Genomic DNA, 22,673 nt, shown 5'->3' with positions numbered 1-22,673 from the left:
TAAGTGTTTTCAAAAGCAAGAAGGTTTCCTCTCAAATCATCACATGTCATGGAATCTAGGCTACTGCTCTCAGAAATAATTAAGGCTTTTGTTTCCCACTCTTTTGTGAGACATCTCAACACTCTCCTTACAAGCACAGAATCAGGATACGTAATTTTCAGAGCATCTAAGCCAACAATGATGATGTTGAATCTTTCAAACAGTTCATCAATGGACTCTCCTTCCTTCATTGCAAACATTTCATACTCTCTGTTTAACATATCTATCCGAGTCTTCTTTACAATGGTGGTTACCTCATGAGTGATTTGAAGTTTGTCCCAGATTTCCTTTGCCGTTGTGCATCGTGATACCCGTCGGTATTCCTCGAAGCTGATGGCACAGTTGAGCAAGTTGACAGCCTTGGCATTTAGCTCCACCTTCTTTCTATCTTCCTCGATCCAGCTTGCTTCTGGTTTAAGAGTGACCACTCCATCAGCACTTGTGGTGGATGGAAATTGAGGACCTTCCAGGATAATCTTCCAGAGTCTGTAGTCTACTACTTGCACAAAGATCTTCATTCTCTCCTTCCAATAGGTGTAGTTTTACCTATTGAAAAGAGGTGGTCTGTTGCTTGACTGTCCTTCTGTAATGTTGTAGCACACCAGATTTGAGCCACTGCTTTCTGCCATCTGGATCTTTTCTCCAAGCTGCAAAGCTTGATCTCTTTGAGACCAAGCTCTGATACCAATTGATGGTTTTCATTGGCTAAGAGAAGGGGGGTTGAATCTTAGCCCCTTTTTTCACTTCTTAACACTTGCTGGTCTTTGAAACAACTTCTAGAGACTTTTTGATTTTTGTCTCATCCCTAGCCACGAGACTTTTATTTTTGTCTCGTCACTTGGCACGAGATATTTTTTGGTTTTATCTCCTGTGCAATAGAAACAGAAATGGAGTAGAAGAGAGAGAATATTACACCCAGATATATCCTAGTTCAGCTGCTAAGTGCAGTGCAACCTACATCCAGTCTCCATCACAAAGATGATAGAATTTCACTATAATCATTCTTGATTACAAACACCAATTCTCCTTAGGAACTACCCTTTCTATCTGGGACAAGTCCAGAATCTAATCCCAAACTGAACTTGACTTGGTCACTGCCAAGATTTCAACTTGTAAAGTGCTAACCCAACTTATAAGGGGATTCCCACATAATCATGAAACACAACACAGATGTACAAAGGAACTCTAAGGACATCTATGACTTTTTCTTTTAATTTTGCACTCTCTGCCTTTTTTCGCTCTATGGCTTTTTCATACAAACCTCACTGTTTTGCCTTTTTCCATGAGACTCAAGACATGACAAAATTAAACAGAAAAATATAAAATAGAATACATTGAAGGAGAAGAACTTCTGTTAGCTCAGGTAGCTCTGAGAGCTCTGTGCCTTGCACTCTCACCCTTTCTCCTTGTTTCAAGCCCTGGCTGTTCACCCTATTTATAGAGGGAGAAGCCTCCACGGTTGAAACCAAAAGAACCAAGCTAATCTTCTTCTTCTTCATGCAAACCAGTTCGGTCAGAGAGAGAGGAGAAGTAACCGAATGCAATAACCAACATGCAATTACCTCTAGTCCTTCCTTGGTCACCAATCTTCATCAATCCGAGCCCTTCATCTTTTCTTGCTCTCCAAGATGAACTTCTGGCCCTTGATGCTTCATGATGATAATAGCTTCATCTGCTCCTATCTCTGCCTCTTCCATCACGTAGCCACTGTAGCTACCTCCTGTGGTGGTTGAGCAAGATCAGAGACAAGCCATCTCCAAGGATCTTCTTCTTGCTGGCCGAGATCTTCTTCTTTCTTTTTGGGTATGAAGAGCTCGAGATTACCTCACCAAATCTTACCATCTTTGGTGAAAATCTCAACCACTACATACTTTATGTTTTCTTTTTCTTGCTGCCATCATCACAATGGCTTCTTGCTTGCAACTAGCTTCTCTGTGATTTTTACTGATAGCTTGCTTCATCCCTCCTTTCCTGCGAGACAAGACCGAAAGAAAGAGGAGAGAGAACAGAGAAAAACTTGCAATGTAATTAAAGAAGAAAATGAAAATGAGTTAGGTTTACATTACCCATGCCTAGCCTCTGCTTCCTTCTTCAGATTACTTGCTTCTACCATCTTCTTCTCTGACAGTGAGGTGACCGAATGCAAAGAGAGAGAAGAGAGAGTAGAAAGAAAAGCAAAGCTATGGAAGCAATGAATGTTGTCAATTAAAATCAAATTCCCATACTTTTGCCTTGTAACGTTCCCAACTCAATAAATGCCATCAAATTAGATTTTTTCTTTCCATATACCAAGACATTCATTAAATCCATTTAATTCAAAATTTGACTTCTAACCATGGAATGAGTTTGTGTCCGTGGGAAGCATTCATCTTCTGCTTTCTTTTTATTTTTAATTTTGGACCTAACCCTTGTTGGTCTTGCAAGGATGTTAATTGGGCTTGCTTCTTAAATTTTTGGCCCAATTATCATTTTAATAAATCAGTCACTTATATTAATATTTTGCACAAAGGCTGATTGTTTTTGTCAATCAAATTAGACTTCATGCATTCTTTTGTGCCCATTGATGAAATCTGCATATAACAAAATTATTAATTAATAAGTGTGGATTAAAAATCAAATTAATAATTTTGTAATTAATTATTTTAATAATGTTTGATTATCATTAAATTAATTTGGAGTTTTCCAAACTCATCATATTACTAAAGAAAGGAAATGAATAAATTAAAATACGAAAAAACACAAGAATAAGGAAATAATTCATGATATATAGTTGTTGCGAAAAGCATTATACCTTGCAGAAAATTTCTGATATAGAACCATCATTTTCTGAGGTTAGTAGCTCATGCTCAACTGTTTCTAATCTTTAGCCTTACCATTGGATACATCAGAACCTGTTTCTATAGTTTTTATTTAGATATGCACAATTAGTAATGCTTGTAAAGTAAATGAGTAACATCGCATCTGTTAAGCACTCTATATATACGGTGCAGAAAAAAACTAAAATTCTACCTTGTCTTCCATAACTAAATTTCTCGAGATTCCACCTTACATTTTGATCAAAATGCCAAGCCTAGAAATAAACATTTGACAATAGTGTGCTATAATGATAACATTAGAAACGTGTGCATATTCACTTTCCTCATCATAACATAAACGTAGAGCTACAAAAGTGCTCATGGACAACTCGTGTATTTTTAAATACCCATAGACAAGTTAGATCATCATAAAAATTGCAATAAATGATGATAAATTATGCTTAAAATGTCATGCTTCGAATACTGGTATTGTTATCATATATATCCTTATCAAACGTCATTGATTTTATAGTAAAACAAGTGCGAAATGATGCACACAAAAAATACAACAGCTATATTATACATTTGATTTAGTAATCCCCTTGAGCTATATTATACATTCGTGAACTTGCATTGGCTAAAATATCAAATCAAAATCACAATTTCACTTCTTTTCTGTTCCACTCTGATCTCTCGTTTCCTTGCTTGCTTTAATTTAGCAGGTGGAAATTTGTGTGGTCGATCAACCAAACAAGAAGATGGAATAAGACCAAATCCAATGCCCACTTCTAGAATCCAAGGTTATGCTGGTTAGGTTGCTACCACTGGCATGAAGTTGTGTCGCACAATTTTCACAAAGGACAACTTTGGTTCCTTCTCAATGCTCTCAATTTCTCTGTTGCCTTCTGAGCTTTGGTTTGAACTCTAACGTTCATTTCCTCCTCACAACACTGCACCAGGACAACCCATTATTACATGATGTTTTGGCCTATCTTCTATTAAAACAAAGGATTCTTCCAATTCAACAAAGTCAACATGAAAAATACGTCATTTTGTTGGTGACTAACTGGAATTTGACAAAAACTTCAAACTGAGAATTGTATAGTATCATTGGTTGACACTTACCTGTTGCTTTCTTCTCTTCTCGAACTCGGCCTACAAAACAAAATGATGATGATCATCACTCATCAGTAACTGAAATTATTAGTTAGCACGTAAACACAATAAGAAACATATCACAAGTTAATTTCTATGGTACATACCAGCGCCTGTTTAAGTTGGGCGTTCTCTTCTCTCAGTTGGTTGAGTTCTGCTTCTAATTCAACTGTGTACGCCTGCCAAAGCATAGCAGGTAAAAAAAACGTCAAAAGTAAGTAATCTTTACGATGATAAAGGAGTCGAGATAAAATAACTATTGTTTTTATAAAATTCAAAATACATGATAAAAATGAGTTATATATAAATGCATAGTATATACCTAATAATTTTTTTAATAATTTCTATCTAGTCAAATTTTAATTCTTCAAATATCCGTTTTTTATGTACAGACAATTTTGAACATAAAAAAATATAAATTAATATGATATTAAAATTTGAAAGAACTTGAAATCTTTTTATAAGAAAATGAATGAAAATGACAATTTATTTTGCTTTTTCTATTTTCGAACAATAAAGTTGATGTAATAATAATAACTACCAAGTAAGTACTAAAATATTCCAATAAATAAAACAGAAATACTGAAGTTTTTTTATATGCATTCACTCACTAGTGAAGCTGTCAAAGAAAATATTTTCCATCAACCTCTTAAACAGGATACATGAAAAATGATGTTAATATTCACTAAAATATTTATATAATAAGCTAAGTCAACTTTCTCCTTTATTGGATAAGGGTATAGGAAAAGTTATTGTAGGTTTCACGTAACTCAAGCTAACAAATAGGTTTCACTTCCATCTTACTTAGAAGATATTAGAAATGCAACTTAGAGGTCAGAAACTTGAGTTCACACACGCATTATCTGAAAAGACTTTAAGAACTAAGAAGCAGTTTTGTTGTTCTAACTCATTCAATATTCTTGAGATCATGGTACCATACATGTCACTCATGGTATGAATCAAGCTGTTTATATCAAATTATTAAGCAACAACATTTAACACCATAAACTTGAGATGTAGAGAAACAAGGTCTTGTTTGGTAGACACCACAAACAATAATATCAATGAATGAATGAAAAAGAGCAATAGAGCACCTGTTTTCTGGCTCTGGATCTAGCAGCAGATTCTCTGTTCTTAATCATCCTCCGCTGCCGTCGCTCGACGACCTTCTCGACAGGACCATCCACCATCCTCTTGCGCCCCCTCAACACACCCATCTCAACCCCATACTGACCCTCCCCAGTGCCCACCCCGTCCGAAGAGCCCGGGCTCAAGGGCCCTACCCCGTACCCACCCCCTCCATTCACCACCCTCCCTCCATAACAAACCCCGCCGGCGGAACCCGGTGTAGGGTATGCTCCGCCGCCACCATCCCTCTTGCCACTACTCCCAGGGTATCCAGAAGGCTCTGCCTGGTACGGCGAAGCAGCCGCAACCACAGCACCACCACCGATAATAGTCCTTCCAACAAAAGAAGAAGGAGCCATTGCTGCAGAGTTGTTACCAGAATACACCCCATACTGCTGCTGCTGATGATGAGGATGGTGATGGTGATGAGAAGCTGCTAGTGGTTGTGGTATCCCCGGCATTGCACATTGTTCCCGAACTACCCCTGCTTTGACCAAGAAATCCTCCAAAGTCATCTCCCCAAAGGTTGGCTGGCGATAAGTAATCTCTGTATGCATGGCGCCATTGCTGTTGCTGCTCTTGCTCTGCTGATGATGGTGCTGCTGTTGCTGCTGAGTCTGTTCCACTTTATTATGTATTTCAGACCAAACCTCCTCCACGGTTTTCCGGCTTAAAGGCGCAGGAATAGTGAGTGATCCTTGCCGATGGAGACTCTGCTGCTGTTCCCTCATCATTGCAGAAGAAGCTTCACCTAGTGGTGTGTTATTATTGGTGATGTTGTTAGAAGAGTTTACTATGGCTTGGTTCTCTTCTGCATTCCATATGCTACTAAGAAACTCGTCCATGTTCATGGATCCGAAGTTCTTGCCACTCTCACACAGTGTGTGCTGGAACTCATCTAAGGTCAGAGAATATATGGATGATTGTCTCCCGAGGGAGGAGAATGGGTGGTGGTTGTTCTTCCCGGCTTGCTGCTCTCCCACTTGGATTACCGGCGATTGCACTTCTCCCTGGGAGTTGTTGTTCATCTCCGCCTCTGCTACCACCATTTTCGAATTCTTCTATCTCCTGCAACAAAACAAACAAAGCCTCATCAGATCAAGATTAGTTAGATTAACTACCGTTACCGTTTCAGTTGTGATCAGTTATGAATAAATTAGAAACCAAAGTATTCCAATTAACTCTTGGATTTTTATTATTAAATAAAGTTCAATTTATTTATATAATGGATGAAAAATTCAAAATAAATATTTTTAGATTAATGATAAATATAAGTTGTCACCTTGTGAAGGTGTGAACTGCTCCTTCAAGACAACGCTCATTTGGCTTCTCTCTCTCTCATGCATAAGTAACTATAGTGTTGAACATACTTCCATTATTGACATTATACCCCATCATTATCATCTTTTATCGTGATGAGGTTATGTTTTTTACCGTTATTCCATTTGATTTTGAAAAAAATAAAAATAAATAAAATACAGAAATTAACAGAACATTAATACAATTTTATATCTCAGAAACGTAACCTAACATATTAATAAAGTGTAATGGATGCTAGTAAATTTTTTTTCCCTGGCTATGATGCTTGAAATTAAGCATAACCAATTAATACTAGAATAATCTTTTTAAGGTAAAAGAAGAGATGTAGTTTTCAATTTATATAATTTATTTACTATAATATTTTATTAGCAACCGACTTGGAATGAATTCATTTTTCTTCTATTTGGGGTGCAACAAAATGCTATTCTACATTTATTTTAATATTATTCAAAACTAGATAATGATAGATGCTCTCGCTTCTTGATTCCACACTGAATTTCACATTTTCACGTACAAAAGCCAGTTTCTTATTTTTTATTTTTTTATTTTTTAATAAAGAAGTAAACATCAAAGTTCAACGGTATTCTACAATTCTATTCTATAGAATATCATGGAACTATCACATTAAAATAAATGCTACTTTCTTTCAGTCACCAAAAAAAAAAAAATGCTACTTTCTTTTGTTTAAAATGTGGGGCCTTAACTTGGCTCCGCCGTTAGCTCTCAATTCTTCTGGTATAGCCACAAATATTTTCTTGATTTGATAGCCAAGAACATGATGTAAAAGATGAACAACAAATAACATTATAATTATTAGGCTAAAGCCTTGCTTAAGTAAGTAATTTTTTGTTAAAATAAAATCCAATTAAACAAGTTAAATTGTGTCTTCCCCGTGTTTTAAGCTAGTTTAACATACCTTGTGGTGATTATTATGTCTAGAGAAAGAGAAAAAAAAAAAAGAAAAACTTCACACGTGCTTTAGAAAAATGAAACTTAAATCTAGGGGAAGGAAAGATCTACCCCGTTAAAAGAACATTTAAATATACATTTTCTATTGAATGGAGTTTGGGGTCAAAAGAAAAGAATATTTCCATATTTGGTAAAACAGTTGCCGGCGGCCATATAAAGTAAATAAAGGGCTTAAATCTTAATCGAGGATGAGTTAACATACTAAATTGAATTATAATTATTAAACAAACAAAAGTGACATTTCTCATCATAAACAAAATAAAAGTCATTTCCTAAATTAACATATACACCAATTATATTTTAACATTAGGTCTTGTCAAATCCCATTAAATAAGAAGCCCATTAGATAATCAAATAAAAAGATGGAACCAAAATGGGACCTAGTCACACAGAATAAACAAAATAATAATAATAATAATAATCTACATCTAGATGGATATTTCACGCATCAAAGCATGGAGAATGATACATAAAGTTATGTAGATACCTGGAAGTATATAGATCGAAAAACCCCTTAGCTTATGTAGAAAGAGGTTTATTTGTGTTGAGTATGATAAGGATTAAGGAGTAGTGAGTAGAACTGACTACAAATATAAAACAAAGGATAGAAGAGAAGGAACAAATAAGACTGAAATATTTAGTGAGCAGCACCAGCTTCCATATGATCCATTTCAGGCTTGGCCCACAAAAACAAAACAAAGGCATTAAAGAAAAGAACAAAAGAGTCAATTGGCGCAAACATACTCAGAAAAATCATGGAACCGCCACGTTAAGGGCAGGTGTCGCTGCTACAACCTCCTTTTGCTGCAGCCTATTCTACAGTCCAACACGTATCCATCACTACATTATTTTTTAATTATTAATTAAAACATAAAAAATGAATTGCTTGTGGACGCAGACTTATAATTGCTAGGTATCTGATCCCATCACAAGCCATAAAAGGAAACTCTATTTATTTTAGGGTAAAATACCCCTCCCTCTGGTCTTGCTCTTGATTCATGTACCTTTTAATTTTTCTTTGCTATACCAGCAGATTTTTGTAAGGACAACAATAACTTATTATATTACCACTTATATTATTATTATTATTATTATTATTATTATTATTATTATTTAAAAATAATGTTGCTTCAGATTTTTTTTTTAAAAAAATGAATAAACATTATTGGATCAATAAAGACTAAAAGTGTATTTGAATCTATATAAACATTTAAGTAAAATGAATTGGGATAATACAATTTTACTATCTAAATACTCTAAATAAGATGGAAAAGATATGGATGGACATGTTCATTTCATTATTCTGCCTTTGCCGGCTCATGCATAAACATTTTTCATGGTATTATTCTACTTTTATTTTACTATATATATCACGCAGCATTTGAACCTATGTTTATCTTCTCCATGTTTCATCTAAGTTAGGAATTTCGTGTTTAGCTCTCCTCCCCTCCCATCATTGCTCCCTAATAGTATTCTCCGCTTTTTTTATTAGTCTTATTTTATTTTATTTTATTTTATTGTAGTATTAATTTTAGAGTAATGTTAAGTAATCAACATATTATAGACAATATATAAAAATAGATGATTAATAATATTTATATTTATAAAAAAGTGTGAATATTCTTTGAATTTAATTAATACAATTAATTTTTTTATAATTATTTTTTCTCATTATCTTCTCTCAGTTAAGTACATTAAAAGTCAACCCTAAATTAAATGTGAATTAAATTTTAAAAAATGTTCTTTTATTATTATTATATTCATAATTTTATAATTTTTTTCAAATAAAAATTTTATAAAACAATAAAAATATCTTATATTTAATTAATCTCTATTTATTAAAAAGTCCAAAATTATTATTTTTTTAACCTACAAAATAAAATAATAAATTAACATCAATCTATTAATTATAAATATTATGTGTTTAAAAGTATAGATATTATACATATAAAATTATGAATATTAAATTAAAAATTTTTAACAATTTCTACTATACAACTCATATTTTATATATAGATTATTAAAAAAATGAAAAATGAAATATAAACAAAAATTAAAAAATAAATTTTTAAAAGTAATTATTAACTCATTATATTAAAATCAATAAATAAACTTACATATGAATATTAAATAAAAAATATTAAAATAATTAAAATTATGACCCATTAGTGCACATATGAGATAATAATTTAAAAAATATAATAATACACATAGTTTAAAATTTAGTAATATTAATTGTAAAAAATTATTAATTATGGATATCATATATATAAAATTATAAATATTATGAGTATAAAATGATAGATGTTATGTGTATGAATTTATGGATGTTATGAGTAAATTTGTCAATTGAATAAATTAATTTAAGTATTTGATATTTTTAAATTTAGTTATGATAAAATTTGAAAACAATTGTGTTAAAAAATTAGAATAAATTATTATTTCACTTTAGAAAATATGAAACAAATGTTAGGTAAGTAAGATAATAAATTAGTGATTACAAAAAAAAGTTAATTAAAATTAATGACAATTAAAATTTAGTTTACTCCAATCTCTACAATATTATGTAGGTACAGTGAAATAAGAAAAAAAATAAATTAGTGGTTACAAAAAAATCAATTAACATTAATAATATTTAAAGTGTATTATTATGATTAGCCTTTAATGCAACAATATATACAAAAATCAAATTATAAAAGGTCTCATTAATATATGATATGTTATATTTTAATAGTTAGAGATGATTCATTAAGGTGAATAGGATGATCAGTGACAATCAGCTCTATTCATCATACTAAGACGAACGTGCCTGACAAACATTTGCGTCTACTTGGATTTGTGTGAATACTTCAATGGAAAGCACTAAACACCAGCTTGAATCATACATCTCTCAGACGGCTAATCCATGAATTCGTTGGGGACTTCTCGAGACACCAGTTCAACCGATTTACGGAGAGATTAAGGTCTCTGTGGCTAGAACCCAAAGATGCAGTATTCTCTGATCTGAAAGATCTGACCTTGTTTGTGGCGTTTTGAGTAAGATCATTAAGGAGAATGGACTGTACGAGCTTCACCCTCAAGTAGAGATGGATCCACACTAATCCTGGGGTTCAGATCTGGAGGAGTATTAACGACCTCTCAATAAAGGCGTTAATCATTTACAGCCTGCCATTGAAGAGATCACTCACAAGCAAAGAAGACAGTAATGCAAGAGTTAATTCAGGAAGACAAAGCAACTCCAATCCTCAATTATATCCATCTTACTGATTTCATTCCAATTTACAAATACAAATTATGAATAGTTTTCCCTTTTCATAAAAACACAACCTTCTGATCTGTCTGACTAAAACCTGCAAGATAACCATAGTTTGTTTTAGACCAACAATCCTCGTGGGATCGATCCTGAATCGCTCAGGTGTTATTTGGATGACTGACAAACCCCAATTTGACGGTTTATTTTGTATTGAGTTTAGAGTGTTTTGATAACCTTTTGTCACATTTAGCCTATGAATTAGCATGGTTTTGTTATCTTTCCCATATTTGTGCTTAAGTGTAAAAACATGCTTTTTAAGCCTTATTTTGATGAATTCTAGTTTCTCTTTGATTCCATAAGATGCCTTGATGTGTTTGCTAGTAATTACAGGATTGAAATAGGCTAGGCATGGATCAAAAGGAAGCAAGGAAGGAAGCATACAAGTGGAGAGAAGCATAAAAAGTCAAAGAAGCAAAGTCAGTCATGCACGCGCACGCGCACAAGGCGCTCGCGCGCACGGTGCGAAACAGGCCAAGGACGCGCACGCGTACCGTGCGCGCACGCGCCGATGATGGCACATGACCTCTCTAATGCAACACGTGCCTAGCGATTTGAGAGGGTTTCTGAACCCATTGTGGCGCCAAATGCTAAGGAGGAGGAATATAAGGATGAAGGATTAATAGGGAATCAACTAGGCAATAAAACACTACTCACTAGGATTAGTTTTAGAGTTAGTTTCTAGAGAGAGAAGCTCTCACTTCTCTCTAGAATTAGGATTAGGTTTAGGTTAATCTCTCTTCTTAGATCTAGGTTTAATTCATGCTTTGATTCAATTCTCCTCTATCAATTCTTAATCTTCTCATCTCTCTCTTTCTAGTTATGTGCTCTCGTAATTGTAATTCTCCATTTTGTTTTGGATAGATTGTTGTTCCTTTGTTTCCTTTCAATAATGCAATTTGAGGTAATTCATGATAATTGTGATTTCCTCGATTGTTGTCGATTAATTCTTTGCAATAATTGTTGTTAAATTCTATTCTTGTTATGAATTTACTAAGCTTTTCTTATATGCCTTCCAAGTGTTTGATGAAATGTTTGGTTGGATTTTAGTGTAGGTTTTGTTCCTCTTGGCCTAGGTAGAGTAGTTAGTAACTCTTGAGTTATCCAATTCCCTTGTTGGTTGACCATTAGAAATTGCTAATTGATTTGAATGCCTCTAAAGCTAGTCTTTCCCTTAGGAGTTGATTAGAACTTGAAGAATCAAATTGATTCATCCACTTGACTTTCCTCCATGGTTAGAGGTTAACTAAGTGGGAGCAATGAACAATTCTCATCACAATTGAGAAGGATAACTAGGATAGGACTTCTAATTTTCATACCTTGCCAAGAGTCTTTTATAGTTGTTAGTTTATTTTCATTGCCATTTACTTTCATGCCTCTTATCAAAACCCCAAAACAACTCAAACCAATAACAAGACACTTTATTGTAATTCCTAGGGAGAACGACCCGAGGTTTGAATACTTCGGTTTATAAATTTTAGGGGTTTGTACTAGTGACAAACAACTTTTTGTATGAAAGGATTATTGATTGGTTTAGAAACTATACTTGCAACGAGAATTCATTTGTGAAATTCTATACCATCAAAAATCAAATCGTCAAAATGGCGCCGTTGCCGGGGAATTGCAATGGTGTTATGTTATTGGTTATTGTATATATGTGAATATTGTGAATATGTTTGCTTTTTGCTTCTTTGTTAGTTTTTAGTTTGTTCTCTTTATTTGTTACTATTTTTTGTTTTGCCCTCTCTTGCTATCATGAATTCTCATTTTGGCTACGAGTGTGATTACAACTATGTTGTAGGAAGTGGAGATTACAATGAAGAGATGTATCAAGGATGGGATAATCAAAGGTGGGAGGAGCCATATGCATATGATCAATCTTCATGGCAACAACCCCCACCAATGCACTATGAAGAAGAGCCATTCCATGATGCATACCAATCCAATGGCTATAGTGAATCACCTTGTGACTTTCAAGAACCACCACCATATGCCTATGATCCATATCCTCAACATAACTCCCAACCATACTCACAAGCCCCTTCTTACCAACCACCTTCATATGACCCTAGTCCATATCCATCCTACCAACAACCATATGAGCCATATGAACCACACATAGAGCTACCACCACCCCAACATCAATATTTTCAAGAGCCACCCCTTCATATTATTACTAAGATGAACCACCTCCAATATATGAAAATTTTCAACCACAAGATAAATACTACTTTCCACCACAACCTCCCATGGAAGAATACTCATGTCCTTCAATCCAAGAGCCCTATGGTCCTACTCATGATATCCAAGAGGAACAAGAGTCAAGGGATCATCTCAAGGAAGCATTGGATCAATTTCAAGCAACCATGGAGTGTGTTGTGCAACAAGTGGAAAGAATGGAAAACATTGAACCACCACAACTCTACCAAGAAGAACCACCTTCCTACTATGAACCCTTCCCCCAAAATGATGAATCCTTCCATCCACCCCAATCTCCAATGGATGAAACCCTTGGTGTTCTTGTTAAAGGGCAAGAAGAGATGAAAAGGGATGTGCAAAATTTCATGGCCGCCTTGGATGCGGTAACAAATCAATTAGCATCCCAATGCTTGAACACTCAAGGAACTCCCATGGCTACATGTAGAGAATCAAATGAAGAACATAGCATGAAGGAGAGATTGGAAACTCTGGTGGGAAATGAAGGAATTTGCTTTGTATTGGAACAATTGGAGGAAGCTTTAATTGTTGAAGACAAAGAAGAAGTGGTAGAAGACTTAGGAGATGCGGAGCCTCCATGGGAACATAGAGTTGAAGAGAACCCCTCCAAGATGATTGAAATTGATGCTAGGGAGGAAAGTGCACACCTTTCAAGGCATATTCCATATGAAGACTTGGATGGGATAGAGAAAGAATTTAGTTCCCTTGGTGATGAAGATCAAGCATCAAGTCTTAGTGGTGAAGAATCCTTTGAGCATGAAGAACCTTCTCCGGTTGGATTTGAAAGCGTTAAGGAGGTGGAGGCAATCAAGGAAGAAAATAAGGGAGTGGAGCTTACTAGCACATTGGAAATACCTCTCCCCAAGCCACCACCATCCACTCTCTCATTCAAGTGGGTAAATTCTTTATACTCAAGCTTTATTATTCCCCTTGAATATGGTTTGCTTGAAACGGATGGTCAACTTAGATATATTTGTGGCTTTAAGAGTAAAAAGGAGATGGTTAGTGGTTGGAAGCATCATTCTAGGTTCATCATGGTCACATGTCCAAAGCTTGATAGCAAAGGTTGGTGTATAACTAAAGTACATGGGTCTAGAAGGATGTTTGGTCACTTTGTTGAGAATTCACCTTGCTCACCACCCACATGGATTAATGATAATCAACTTGGAGATGGGTGTGAAGACAAAATATGGGATCCGGGAACACATGAGGATCAACATTGGGAGCCCATGGTTTGTGAAGAACCCCATCAAAGCTTGGAGATATTAATCTTGAATGATGGAGCTTATTGGAAGTCCAAGCATTGGTGGAAGTTCCAAGATGAGTACAAGCACAAGCCACCTTGAGAGGAGCTCCCCATAAGTCCAACTTAAGGACAATAAACAAAAGTGCTAGGTGGGAGACACCCCACCATGGTAAAATCTTTTCATTTTCTCTTTTGTAAATATTTGGTAGAATTAGTCTAATTTCATGTTTTGTTTAGTTAGTTGAGTATATTTGGTAGTTTAAGTATGTTAAATAAGGTTTTAGGGTGTTTTGGTAGATGCTTGGAGGTTTAGAATGCTTAGATTGGTGCAAAAACATAGCAAAATTTAAAAAAAAAAAACAGAGCACCATCCACGCGTACGCGCACATCATGCATTTTGGACTATCCACGCACGTGCGCCATGTGTGCGTACGCGTGGATTGAAAAGTTCCACATTCCATACATTTTCCAGAGAGTTATGCTTACGCCACGCCAACGTTGTGCCTTTGGCACAACCCCACTTGCGCGCATGCGCACATGACGCGTACGCGCCACTCTCGAAATAAACCATCCGCGCGCGCGCGGCATGCGCGCGTACGCGTGGATTTCCTTCCTTCACCACATTTCTTTTCTTCTCCTCTTTCTATTTCTTTCCTCCTCCTTTCTTTTTCCCTCCTCCTACCCCTCATCCAACACTTCCAAACACCATTGATAACCATTTATTTTAGTTAGTTAATTAGTTAGTCGGTTAGTTTGTTAGTTAGTTTTAGTTTAGTTTTCATTTTATTTTCTCTCTTTTCATCATAAGTGTTGGATTATTGACTTTGTTTACTATGCATTGCTTCCCCCTTATTGCCTAAATGCTATTTTAGCATGAATGTTTTTCGATAATCTTTGTTGGATTCTATGATTGAGGTTATATTTTTCTACTTGGTTTTGAGTTTTTCATGCTTACCTTTTGAAAAATACCAAGTGATGAGAATTGCCTTCGAGCTTGTAACTCTTCTTGAATTACATGATTTGGCCACCATGTGATTTGAGTATTATTTTGTGATTAGGCAACTTCTTGATGGATGATGTTGTGCATTCACCTTAATGCATTATATTTTATGATTATATGCATCCATATATGTTTGACTTGAATGCTTTCATGCTTCTTTAATGCTTGTTTTACCTTACAAGTTCACTTAAAGCATCTCAAGCATACTAGGATAAGTGAAGTGCATGCTTCTTTTGTGACATGAGTTTTCTGCTAATGTGTGTTCTAAAAGGCGCCTAATTTAGAATTCACACACTTATTTTTCATTAATGTCACACTAATTCACTCACTCAATTCTAGTGATTTACCTCATTCCAACAAAGTATGCTTCCTTGCTTTTATATCTTCTCATCTTATGGTGTTATATTTTTGTTTTTCATAAATGATGCACCACAAGCAATAACGGAAGCAAGACTAAGAACACGTAGCAATCCGGAGAGTCGCCGTACCCCCTTGCTCATCTTTGAGTGCACCGAGGACGGTGCAAACTTTTAAGTGTGGGGAGGTCGTCCGACCGGTCGGCGATTTTGGGTGACAAATTTCTAATCCCAACACTTTTGCATTTCATTCTAGGATTTTATGGTTTTTACTCGCATTTTCTTAGTTTTTGCATATATATACACAATAAGCTTAGTCAAAATAATGAATTTTCAAGATTTCTATCTATAGGGCACATCAATTGATTTGAGTGAAAACTTTTCATAAAACTTGCTTGAATTATATATCTTGTGGATCATGTTTTGAGCTAAGAACACAAGCAAGTGAGACTTGAGCCTAATGGTGTGGTTACATCTTATAACCACTTATTTTCCTTCTTGTGTGCATTATTCTCTTTCTATGATTGTAATCTTTGATTTGTTTGATTCTTTATGTCCATTATTTTGTGTATTCATGCATTTATATGATTGAGGCCATCATTTCATTTAGCTTACTTACCCAAAAAGCCTTACCTTTTATCATCCATTGTTAGCCAATTTGAGCCTACGATTAACCCACTTGGTTCTTTAATTTAGCACATTACAAGCCTAAAGCGGAAAACAATAAATGTTCTTATTTGGATCTTTGATTAGCTTAGGCTAGAGTGTGTGAGTATCATTCAAGTGTGGGAACCTTGGGACATTGGGTGAATAAAATGGTAGTTTTGTATTATTATTGGAAATATTGGGAATTGGGTATATGCTCATGTATTGATCAAATGTATAGACCTTATGCATTGAGGTTCTTGTATATAGAAAGAAAAAAAAAAGAGAAAAACAAAAGAAAAAGAAAAGAAAAATAGAAAAAGAAAGAAAAAATAGAAAAAGAAAGAAAAAGAAGAAAAAGAAAGAAATAAAAAGGGGACAAAATGCCCCAAATCAAAGTATAGCTCAATAAAATCAATGCATATGTGTTGTGAAATGAAAAGAAATTGCATGAGTATGTGAAAGAGTGAAAAATGGGTAGTTAGGTTGGAATTTAATTGTATAGGATGTCATAGGTTAGGTGGGAAGTTTAAGCTTATCAAAGATTCAAATTCCAAGCTCACTTAACCAAATATGCATCCTACCTTGACCCTAGCCCCATTACAACCTAAAGAAAAGACCTCATGATACTTGTATGCATGCATGAAATATATGTCGATTGTTAGAAGAAAAACAAATCTTAGAAAGCATGATTAGGAGAGAATTGAGAGAATCAACCCTAAACACTTGAGCGAATAGAGTGCAAACACTACCGGTGAGGGTTCGATTGCTCAAATACATGTTTCCACCCATGATCATCTCTTTTCATGCAAGTTTGTAAAAATATTTAATAACTCTATTCAATTGTGGATTAGACTTGCTAGTCCTTAGCCCTTGTGCATATATGCTTCTTGGGAATTAATTTATTTTGACCAAGCAATTGCATTCATGTAGATAGTTGCATATAGGTAGATTGCATTTAGTTAGTTTTCATTGAATAAATGTTGATCCCTTTGCTTTCTCTTGGTTTAAGCATGAGGACATGCTTGGTTTAAGTGTGGGGAGGTTGACAAATCCCAATTTGACGGTTTATCTTGTATTGATTTTAGGGGATTTTATAACCTTTTACCCACATTTATTCAATGAAATAGCATGGTTTTGTATACTCTCCTTTAATTGTGCTTAAGAGTGAAAACATGCTTTTTAGGCCTTAAAATAGCTAAATCTAATTCACCTTGATTCCATTAGATGCCTTGATATGTTTGTTAAGTGATTTAAGGTTTAGGAGGCAAAGATTGGATCAAGGGAATGAAGAAAGAAGCATGAAAAGTTGGAGAACTCATGAAGAAATGAAAGAACTGGAAAGCTGTCAAGCCGACCTCTTCGCACTTAAACGACCATAACTTGAGCTACAGAGGTCCAAATGATGCGGTTCCAGTTGGGTTAGAAAGCTAACATCCGGGGCTTCGAAACGATATAAGATTTTCTATAGTTTCTATACATATAAGGACGCGTACGCGCCCTGTACGCGCACCATTGGTGCACGTGATCACTTCATGCAAACTCGTGGCTAGCAAATTTACAAGCCTTGTGGGCCCAATCCAACTCATTTCTAATGCTATTTAAGCCAAGGATTGAAGGGGGGATGAGGACATTTTTTTACTCTCATACTTTACCACATCTAGTTACCATTAGTCATAGTTTAGTTTTAGAAGTAGTTTCTAGAGAGAGAAGCTCTCACTTCTCTCTAGGATTAGGATTAGGATTAGGATTAGGATTAGGCTTAGTTCTTAGATCTAAGTTTTAATCTTTGCTTTCTTCTACTTCTACCTCTCAATCCCTTGTGGTTACATGCATTCTTCTTCCATTCTTTTGTTGCAATTTCCTTTATGTTGTTCTTATGTTTTGTTGTAGATCTACTATTGTTCCTTCCATTTCCTTTCAATTCAATAAGAGGTAATTCATAATAATTGTTCTTCTTTGATTTTATATTGTTGATCTCTTGCCTTTGTAGTTAGATCTCTCCTTAATTCTTGCAAATTCATGTGTTTACTTGTATTGTACTCTATGTGTTTGATAAAATGTCTCTTATAGCTATTAGTTAGATTTTGTTCCTCTTGGACTAGGTAGAGTAATTAGTGACACTTGAGTTATCTAATTCTTTAGTTGATTGATAATTGGAGAGATTACTAATTGGTTTGGAGTGCACTAAAGCTAGTCTTTCCTTGGGAGTTGGCTAGGACTTGTGGCTCAAGTCAATTCATCCACTTGACTTTCCTTTATTTAGTAAGGGTTAACTAAGTGGTAGCAATGAACAATTCTCATCACAATTGAGAAGGATAACTAGGATAGGACTTCTAATTTTCATACCTTATCAAGAGCCTTTTATAGTTGTTAGTTTATTTTCATTGACATTTGCTTTTCATGCATCTTATCCAAAACCCCAAAACACGTCACAACCAATAACAAGACACTTTATTGTAATTCCTAGGGAGAACGACCCGAGGTCCAATACTTCGGTTTATAGATTTTAGGGGTTTGTACTTGTGACAAACAACTTTTTGTATGAAAGGATTATTGATTGGTTTAGAAACTATACTTGCAACGAGAATTCATTTGTGAAATTCTATACCATCAAAAATCTAATCGTCAAAATGGCGCCGTTGCCGGGGAGCTGCAATGGTGTTATGTTATTGGTTATTGTACATATGTGAATAGTGTGAATATTTTGCTTTTTGCTTCATTTGCTAGTGTAGAATTTTATTTTCTCTTTCCACCATGAATTCTCAATTTGGCTATGAGTTTGGTTCTAATTATGTTGTAGGTAATGAGAGCTTCAATGAGGATGTGTATCAAGGACGGAACAACCAAGGGTGGGAGGAGCCATATGCATATGATCAAGCCTCATGGCAACAACCTCCACCAATGCACTACGAAGAAGAGCCATTCTATGATGCATATCAATCCAATGGCTATGGTGATTCACCTTGTGACTTCCAAGCACCACCACCATATGCTTATGAACCATACCTACAACATAACTCTCAACCACTCTCACAAGCCTCTCCATATCAAGCACCTTCCTATGATCCATATCCATCATATAACCAATCATTCATACCATATTCTTATGACCATTATGAGCAAGAACCCTTAGAACCACCACAACCCTATCTAGATTACTACCAAAAACTACCTCAATACACACAATCTCCACAACCTTACCAAGAAGAACCACCTTCCCATTATGAACCCTCTCTCCAAAATAATGATCAAGCCCCACTAGATGATCCTCTCACTTTGTTACTTCAAGGACAAGAAGCCATGAAGCGAGATACACTTGAGTTTGTGACCAATTTGACCAAGGTAGTGTCTACCTTAGCCTACCAATGCTTGAACACTCAAGGTGCTTCCGTAGCCCCATGTGAAAAGTCAAAAGAAGAGCAAAGTATGAAGGAGAACTTGGAAAATTCAGTGGAGAAGGAGGAATCGAATTTTGTGTTAAAACAATTGGAGGAGCCTATGATTATTGAAGAAAGGGAAGAAGTGGTTGAAGATTTAGGAGATGTTGAAAGTCCATGGGAATGTAGCATCATGGAGCCATCTTTCAAGAAGCTTGATATTGATGTTGAAGAGGGTGCGCAACCTCCAAGGCATATCATCGTTGGAGACTTGGAAGAGGCTTATCAAAAGATGGATTCAATCATGGATGAATTTCTCTCTATAATGGAATCCTCTCCCATTGGACATGACGTTGAAACTATAAAAGAGTGTACACAACCTTCCAAGGAAAGCGAAAATGGCATGGTGTATATATGAAGAATATGAAGAGGTTGATTAAGAGATGAACTCATTCATCAATGAATTTCTATCCCAAATTGAATTACCTCTCATTAGACAAGATGAAGTTCTTGAAGACAACACCAAGCCAGGTAGAAAAAGGGAAAAGGTTGCAATTGAAAAAGCTTGTGAAGAGGTGGAAACAATCAAAGAGAAGCACAAGGGAGTGGACCTTGCATTGTCTAAGTGTGGGGAAGCCTCCCTTCCCAAGTTACCATCCAACACAACATTAAAGTGGGTAAAATCTCTATCTCTAAGCTTTAATTTCTCACTTAAATATGGTTTGCTTGAAAATGATGGTCAACTTAGAACTCTTTGTGGAATTAAAAGTGGAAATGAGTTGTGTAGTGGTTGGAAAGTAGGTGTTAAGCTCATTAAGGTCAAGGCCTCAAGGTATAGGGATAATGTTGGGACAAGGATCACCTTGTATGGATCTAGAAGGAAGCATTGGTGGAGTAAAGAGAATTCTGTGTGTCCACCACATTTATGTCAACCACCCATCCGACAAAATCATGGAACTCAACTAACGAATGGATGCGAAAATAAGATATGGGATCCCGGTTCGCTATGTGAAGACCAAATATGGGGACTCGTATTTTGGGTAGAACTCTGCCCAATCTTAATAAAAATGGTTGGAAATTCTGTCAACCAATTGAGGAGCATGGATCCTTGGAGATTCAAGGAGGAGTACAAACATAAGCCACCATGACAACAAGCATCTCAAAATGTCCAACTTAAGGACTTAAACTAAAAGTGCTAGGTGGGAGACACCCCACCATGGTAAACTCTTTCCAATCTTTTAAATTTACTTAATAAGTGATTTGAGTTACCATTGTAGGTAGATGTTTCATACAAATTTGTTCGTACAACTTAATTGTTAGCTTAGTCACATGCATGTTGTGTTTAGTAGTAGATGAATAATATCAAAAATTGTATTCTTGTGAATTGTATGATGGTTGAGTGAATAAGAGCTGTGAACACTAAAGGAAGCACCCAGCAATTTGTTTTCTAAAAAAAAAAATTGTGTGGACGCGCGCGCACCATGTACGCGCACGCGTCCCTGTGTGGATGCACCACAAGCCACACTCCCGAGAGTTGGGCCTCCCTTGGGCAAACATTATGCCTTGAGCCCAACACGATCCACGCGGACACGCACAACGTGCGTGCGCGCCGTTTTTTTAAGAACATGGACGTTCACGCGGACGCGCACATGCCGCGTCCGCGCGGATTTGCTGCTACAATAATTGAGCCAAACCCCATAGTGTTGAGCCATTTATGGGCTAGCCTTAAGCCCCAGGCCAAACTCGATCTGCGCGAGCGCACGCATCACGCTAACGTGCCATTTCACAACTCGACAATGTACGCGGACGCGCACTTGCTGCGTGCGCGTCCCTTGCGTGCTACCACCAATTTAGGCCACGGACCCGAGAGTTGGGCGTGCCTCAGGCCCATTCTAAGCCTCAGGCCCAAATCTCATGTACGCGTGCGCGCACCATACGCGCACGCGCCCTTACCTATTCTGCCATCCCACGCTAGAGCGCACTGCACGCTCACGCGTGGACCTCCAAATTTTCTCACTGCGCGCGGACGCGTACATACCGCGTGCGCGCCGATCTGATAGCGCGACTTCCAGGTCATTCTCCAGAGAGTTAGGCCTGCGTTGGGCCAACTCTAAGCCCCTAGCCCAACCCCATGCACGCGTGCGCGCGCTGTACGCGCACGCATCCTTTCCTATTTTGCTCATCCACGCTTAAGCGCACTGTACGCGCACGCGTAGGGCCCACATTCTCTCAATCGACGTGGACGCGCAAGGTGCGCGCGCGCGCCGATTCAAAAATAAGGATAACCCTAATGCGCGACGCACACTGCGCAGTCGCGCACTTTCCCCCCAACCTCCATTTCCGTTTCTTCTTCTTCTTTCCCCCATAACCACTACCTCTGCTCCGCCGTCCACCGCGGCCGCCACTGTTCACCGCCTCACTCTCTCTCCCTCAATCATTCACCTCGTTCTCTCTCATCCACTCCCTCTCCCCTCTTTCTCTTGGCTGAACCTCCATCACCGCAGTCACCCGCCTTTCCGGCCACCGTCCATGGCAGTGCGAATTTCTGCCTCACCCATTGATTCTGATCTACTCCCCAGTTTCCTTTCCATTCTTAGTTCTTCTCTGCTCCCAGGTTCCTGCTCCATTTCTGTTATCTTTTTCTATTTTTTTTTCTTTTTTTTCCCTTTTAGTATTCGTTTATGTTAATTTCTGCAATTGCTTGTTAGTTAGTTAGAATTAAGATTTTGTCTGTTAGGTTAGATAGATATACTTGCTGTTAGGTAGCTAGGGCTGGATAGAGGATTCTAGGTCTGATAAGTGCTCCGTTCGTGCATAATTTGCTGTCTGCTTATCTGGATGATTGTATGCTGATTTTGGACTGTTTTTGTGCATTTCCTGTTGCCTGAATGCTATACCACTGTTACTTTGCCTAATTGATGTTGTTTTCCATGCTAATTGTGCTAACTTGCTATCCGGGAATGTCCAATTTTAAGCCGGAATGCTGCCCGATTTTCAAGGAAATTAGTCTCCTTTTGGTCTTTAATTCAATTTTGGGCAAATTTCCGTTTCTTTTTGACTTCCCGGATTTGCATCATTCACTGTGAACATGAACCACAACTTTTCTTTTCATT

General features: G+C 36.5%; 1 protein-coding gene across 2 annotated transcripts; it reads right to left on the bottom strand.

Moving 5' to 3' along the window:
* Nucleotides 1-3,303: 3,303 nt before the first annotated feature.
* On the bottom strand, nucleotides 3,304-8,086 carry LOC112696693 (protein ABSCISIC ACID-INSENSITIVE 5). Of its 2 annotated transcripts, none has more exons than XM_025749520.3 (5): nucleotides 7,894-8,086; nucleotides 5,084-6,185; nucleotides 4,097-4,168; nucleotides 3,960-3,989; nucleotides 3,304-3,784 (listed from the first exon to the last, which is right to left on the bottom strand). In XM_025749520.3, exons 2-5 carry the CDS (start codon nucleotides 6,164-6,166, stop codon nucleotides 3,686-3,688), a joined length of 1,284 nt encoding a protein of 427 aa, XP_025605305.1. In that variant the 5' UTR covers nucleotides 6,167-6,185; nucleotides 7,894-8,086; the 3' UTR covers nucleotides 3,304-3,685. The 2 variants fall into 2 exon arrangements, with proteins under 2 accessions (XP_025605305.1, XP_025605306.1); XM_025749521.3 differs by lacking the exon at nucleotides 7,894-8,086 and adding an exon at nucleotides 6,400-7,779.
* Between the last annotated feature and the right edge of the window lie 14,587 nt (nucleotides 8,087-22,673).

The sequence above is a fragment of the Arachis hypogaea genome, chromosome 6 (assembly GCF_003086295.3).
Source record: "Arachis hypogaea cultivar Tifrunner chromosome 6, arahy.Tifrunner.gnm2.J5K5, whole genome shotgun sequence".
In the NCBI taxonomy this organism is placed as follows: domain Eukaryota; kingdom Viridiplantae; phylum Streptophyta; class Magnoliopsida; order Fabales; family Fabaceae; genus Arachis; species Arachis hypogaea.
Note: the sequence above shows the minus strand (reverse complement) of the source record. Positions and strands in the feature narration are given on the sequence as shown.

Excerpts from the sequence above, each read along its gene's own strand:
- LOC112696693 (XM_025749520.3), bottom strand. The coding sequence starts at position 6,166 with ATGGTGGTAGCAGAGGCGGAGATGAACAACAACTCCCAGGGAGAAGTG. Across the intron at positions 4,169-5,083 it reads GATCCAGAGCCAGAAAACAG|GCGTACACAGTTGAATTAGA; the intron begins GTGCTCTATTGC and ends ATGCTTTGGCAG. Across the intron at positions 3,785-3,959 it reads AGAAGAGAAGAAAGCAACAG|TGTTGTGAGGAGGAAATGAA; the intron begins GTAAGTGTCAAC and ends GTCCTGGTGCAG.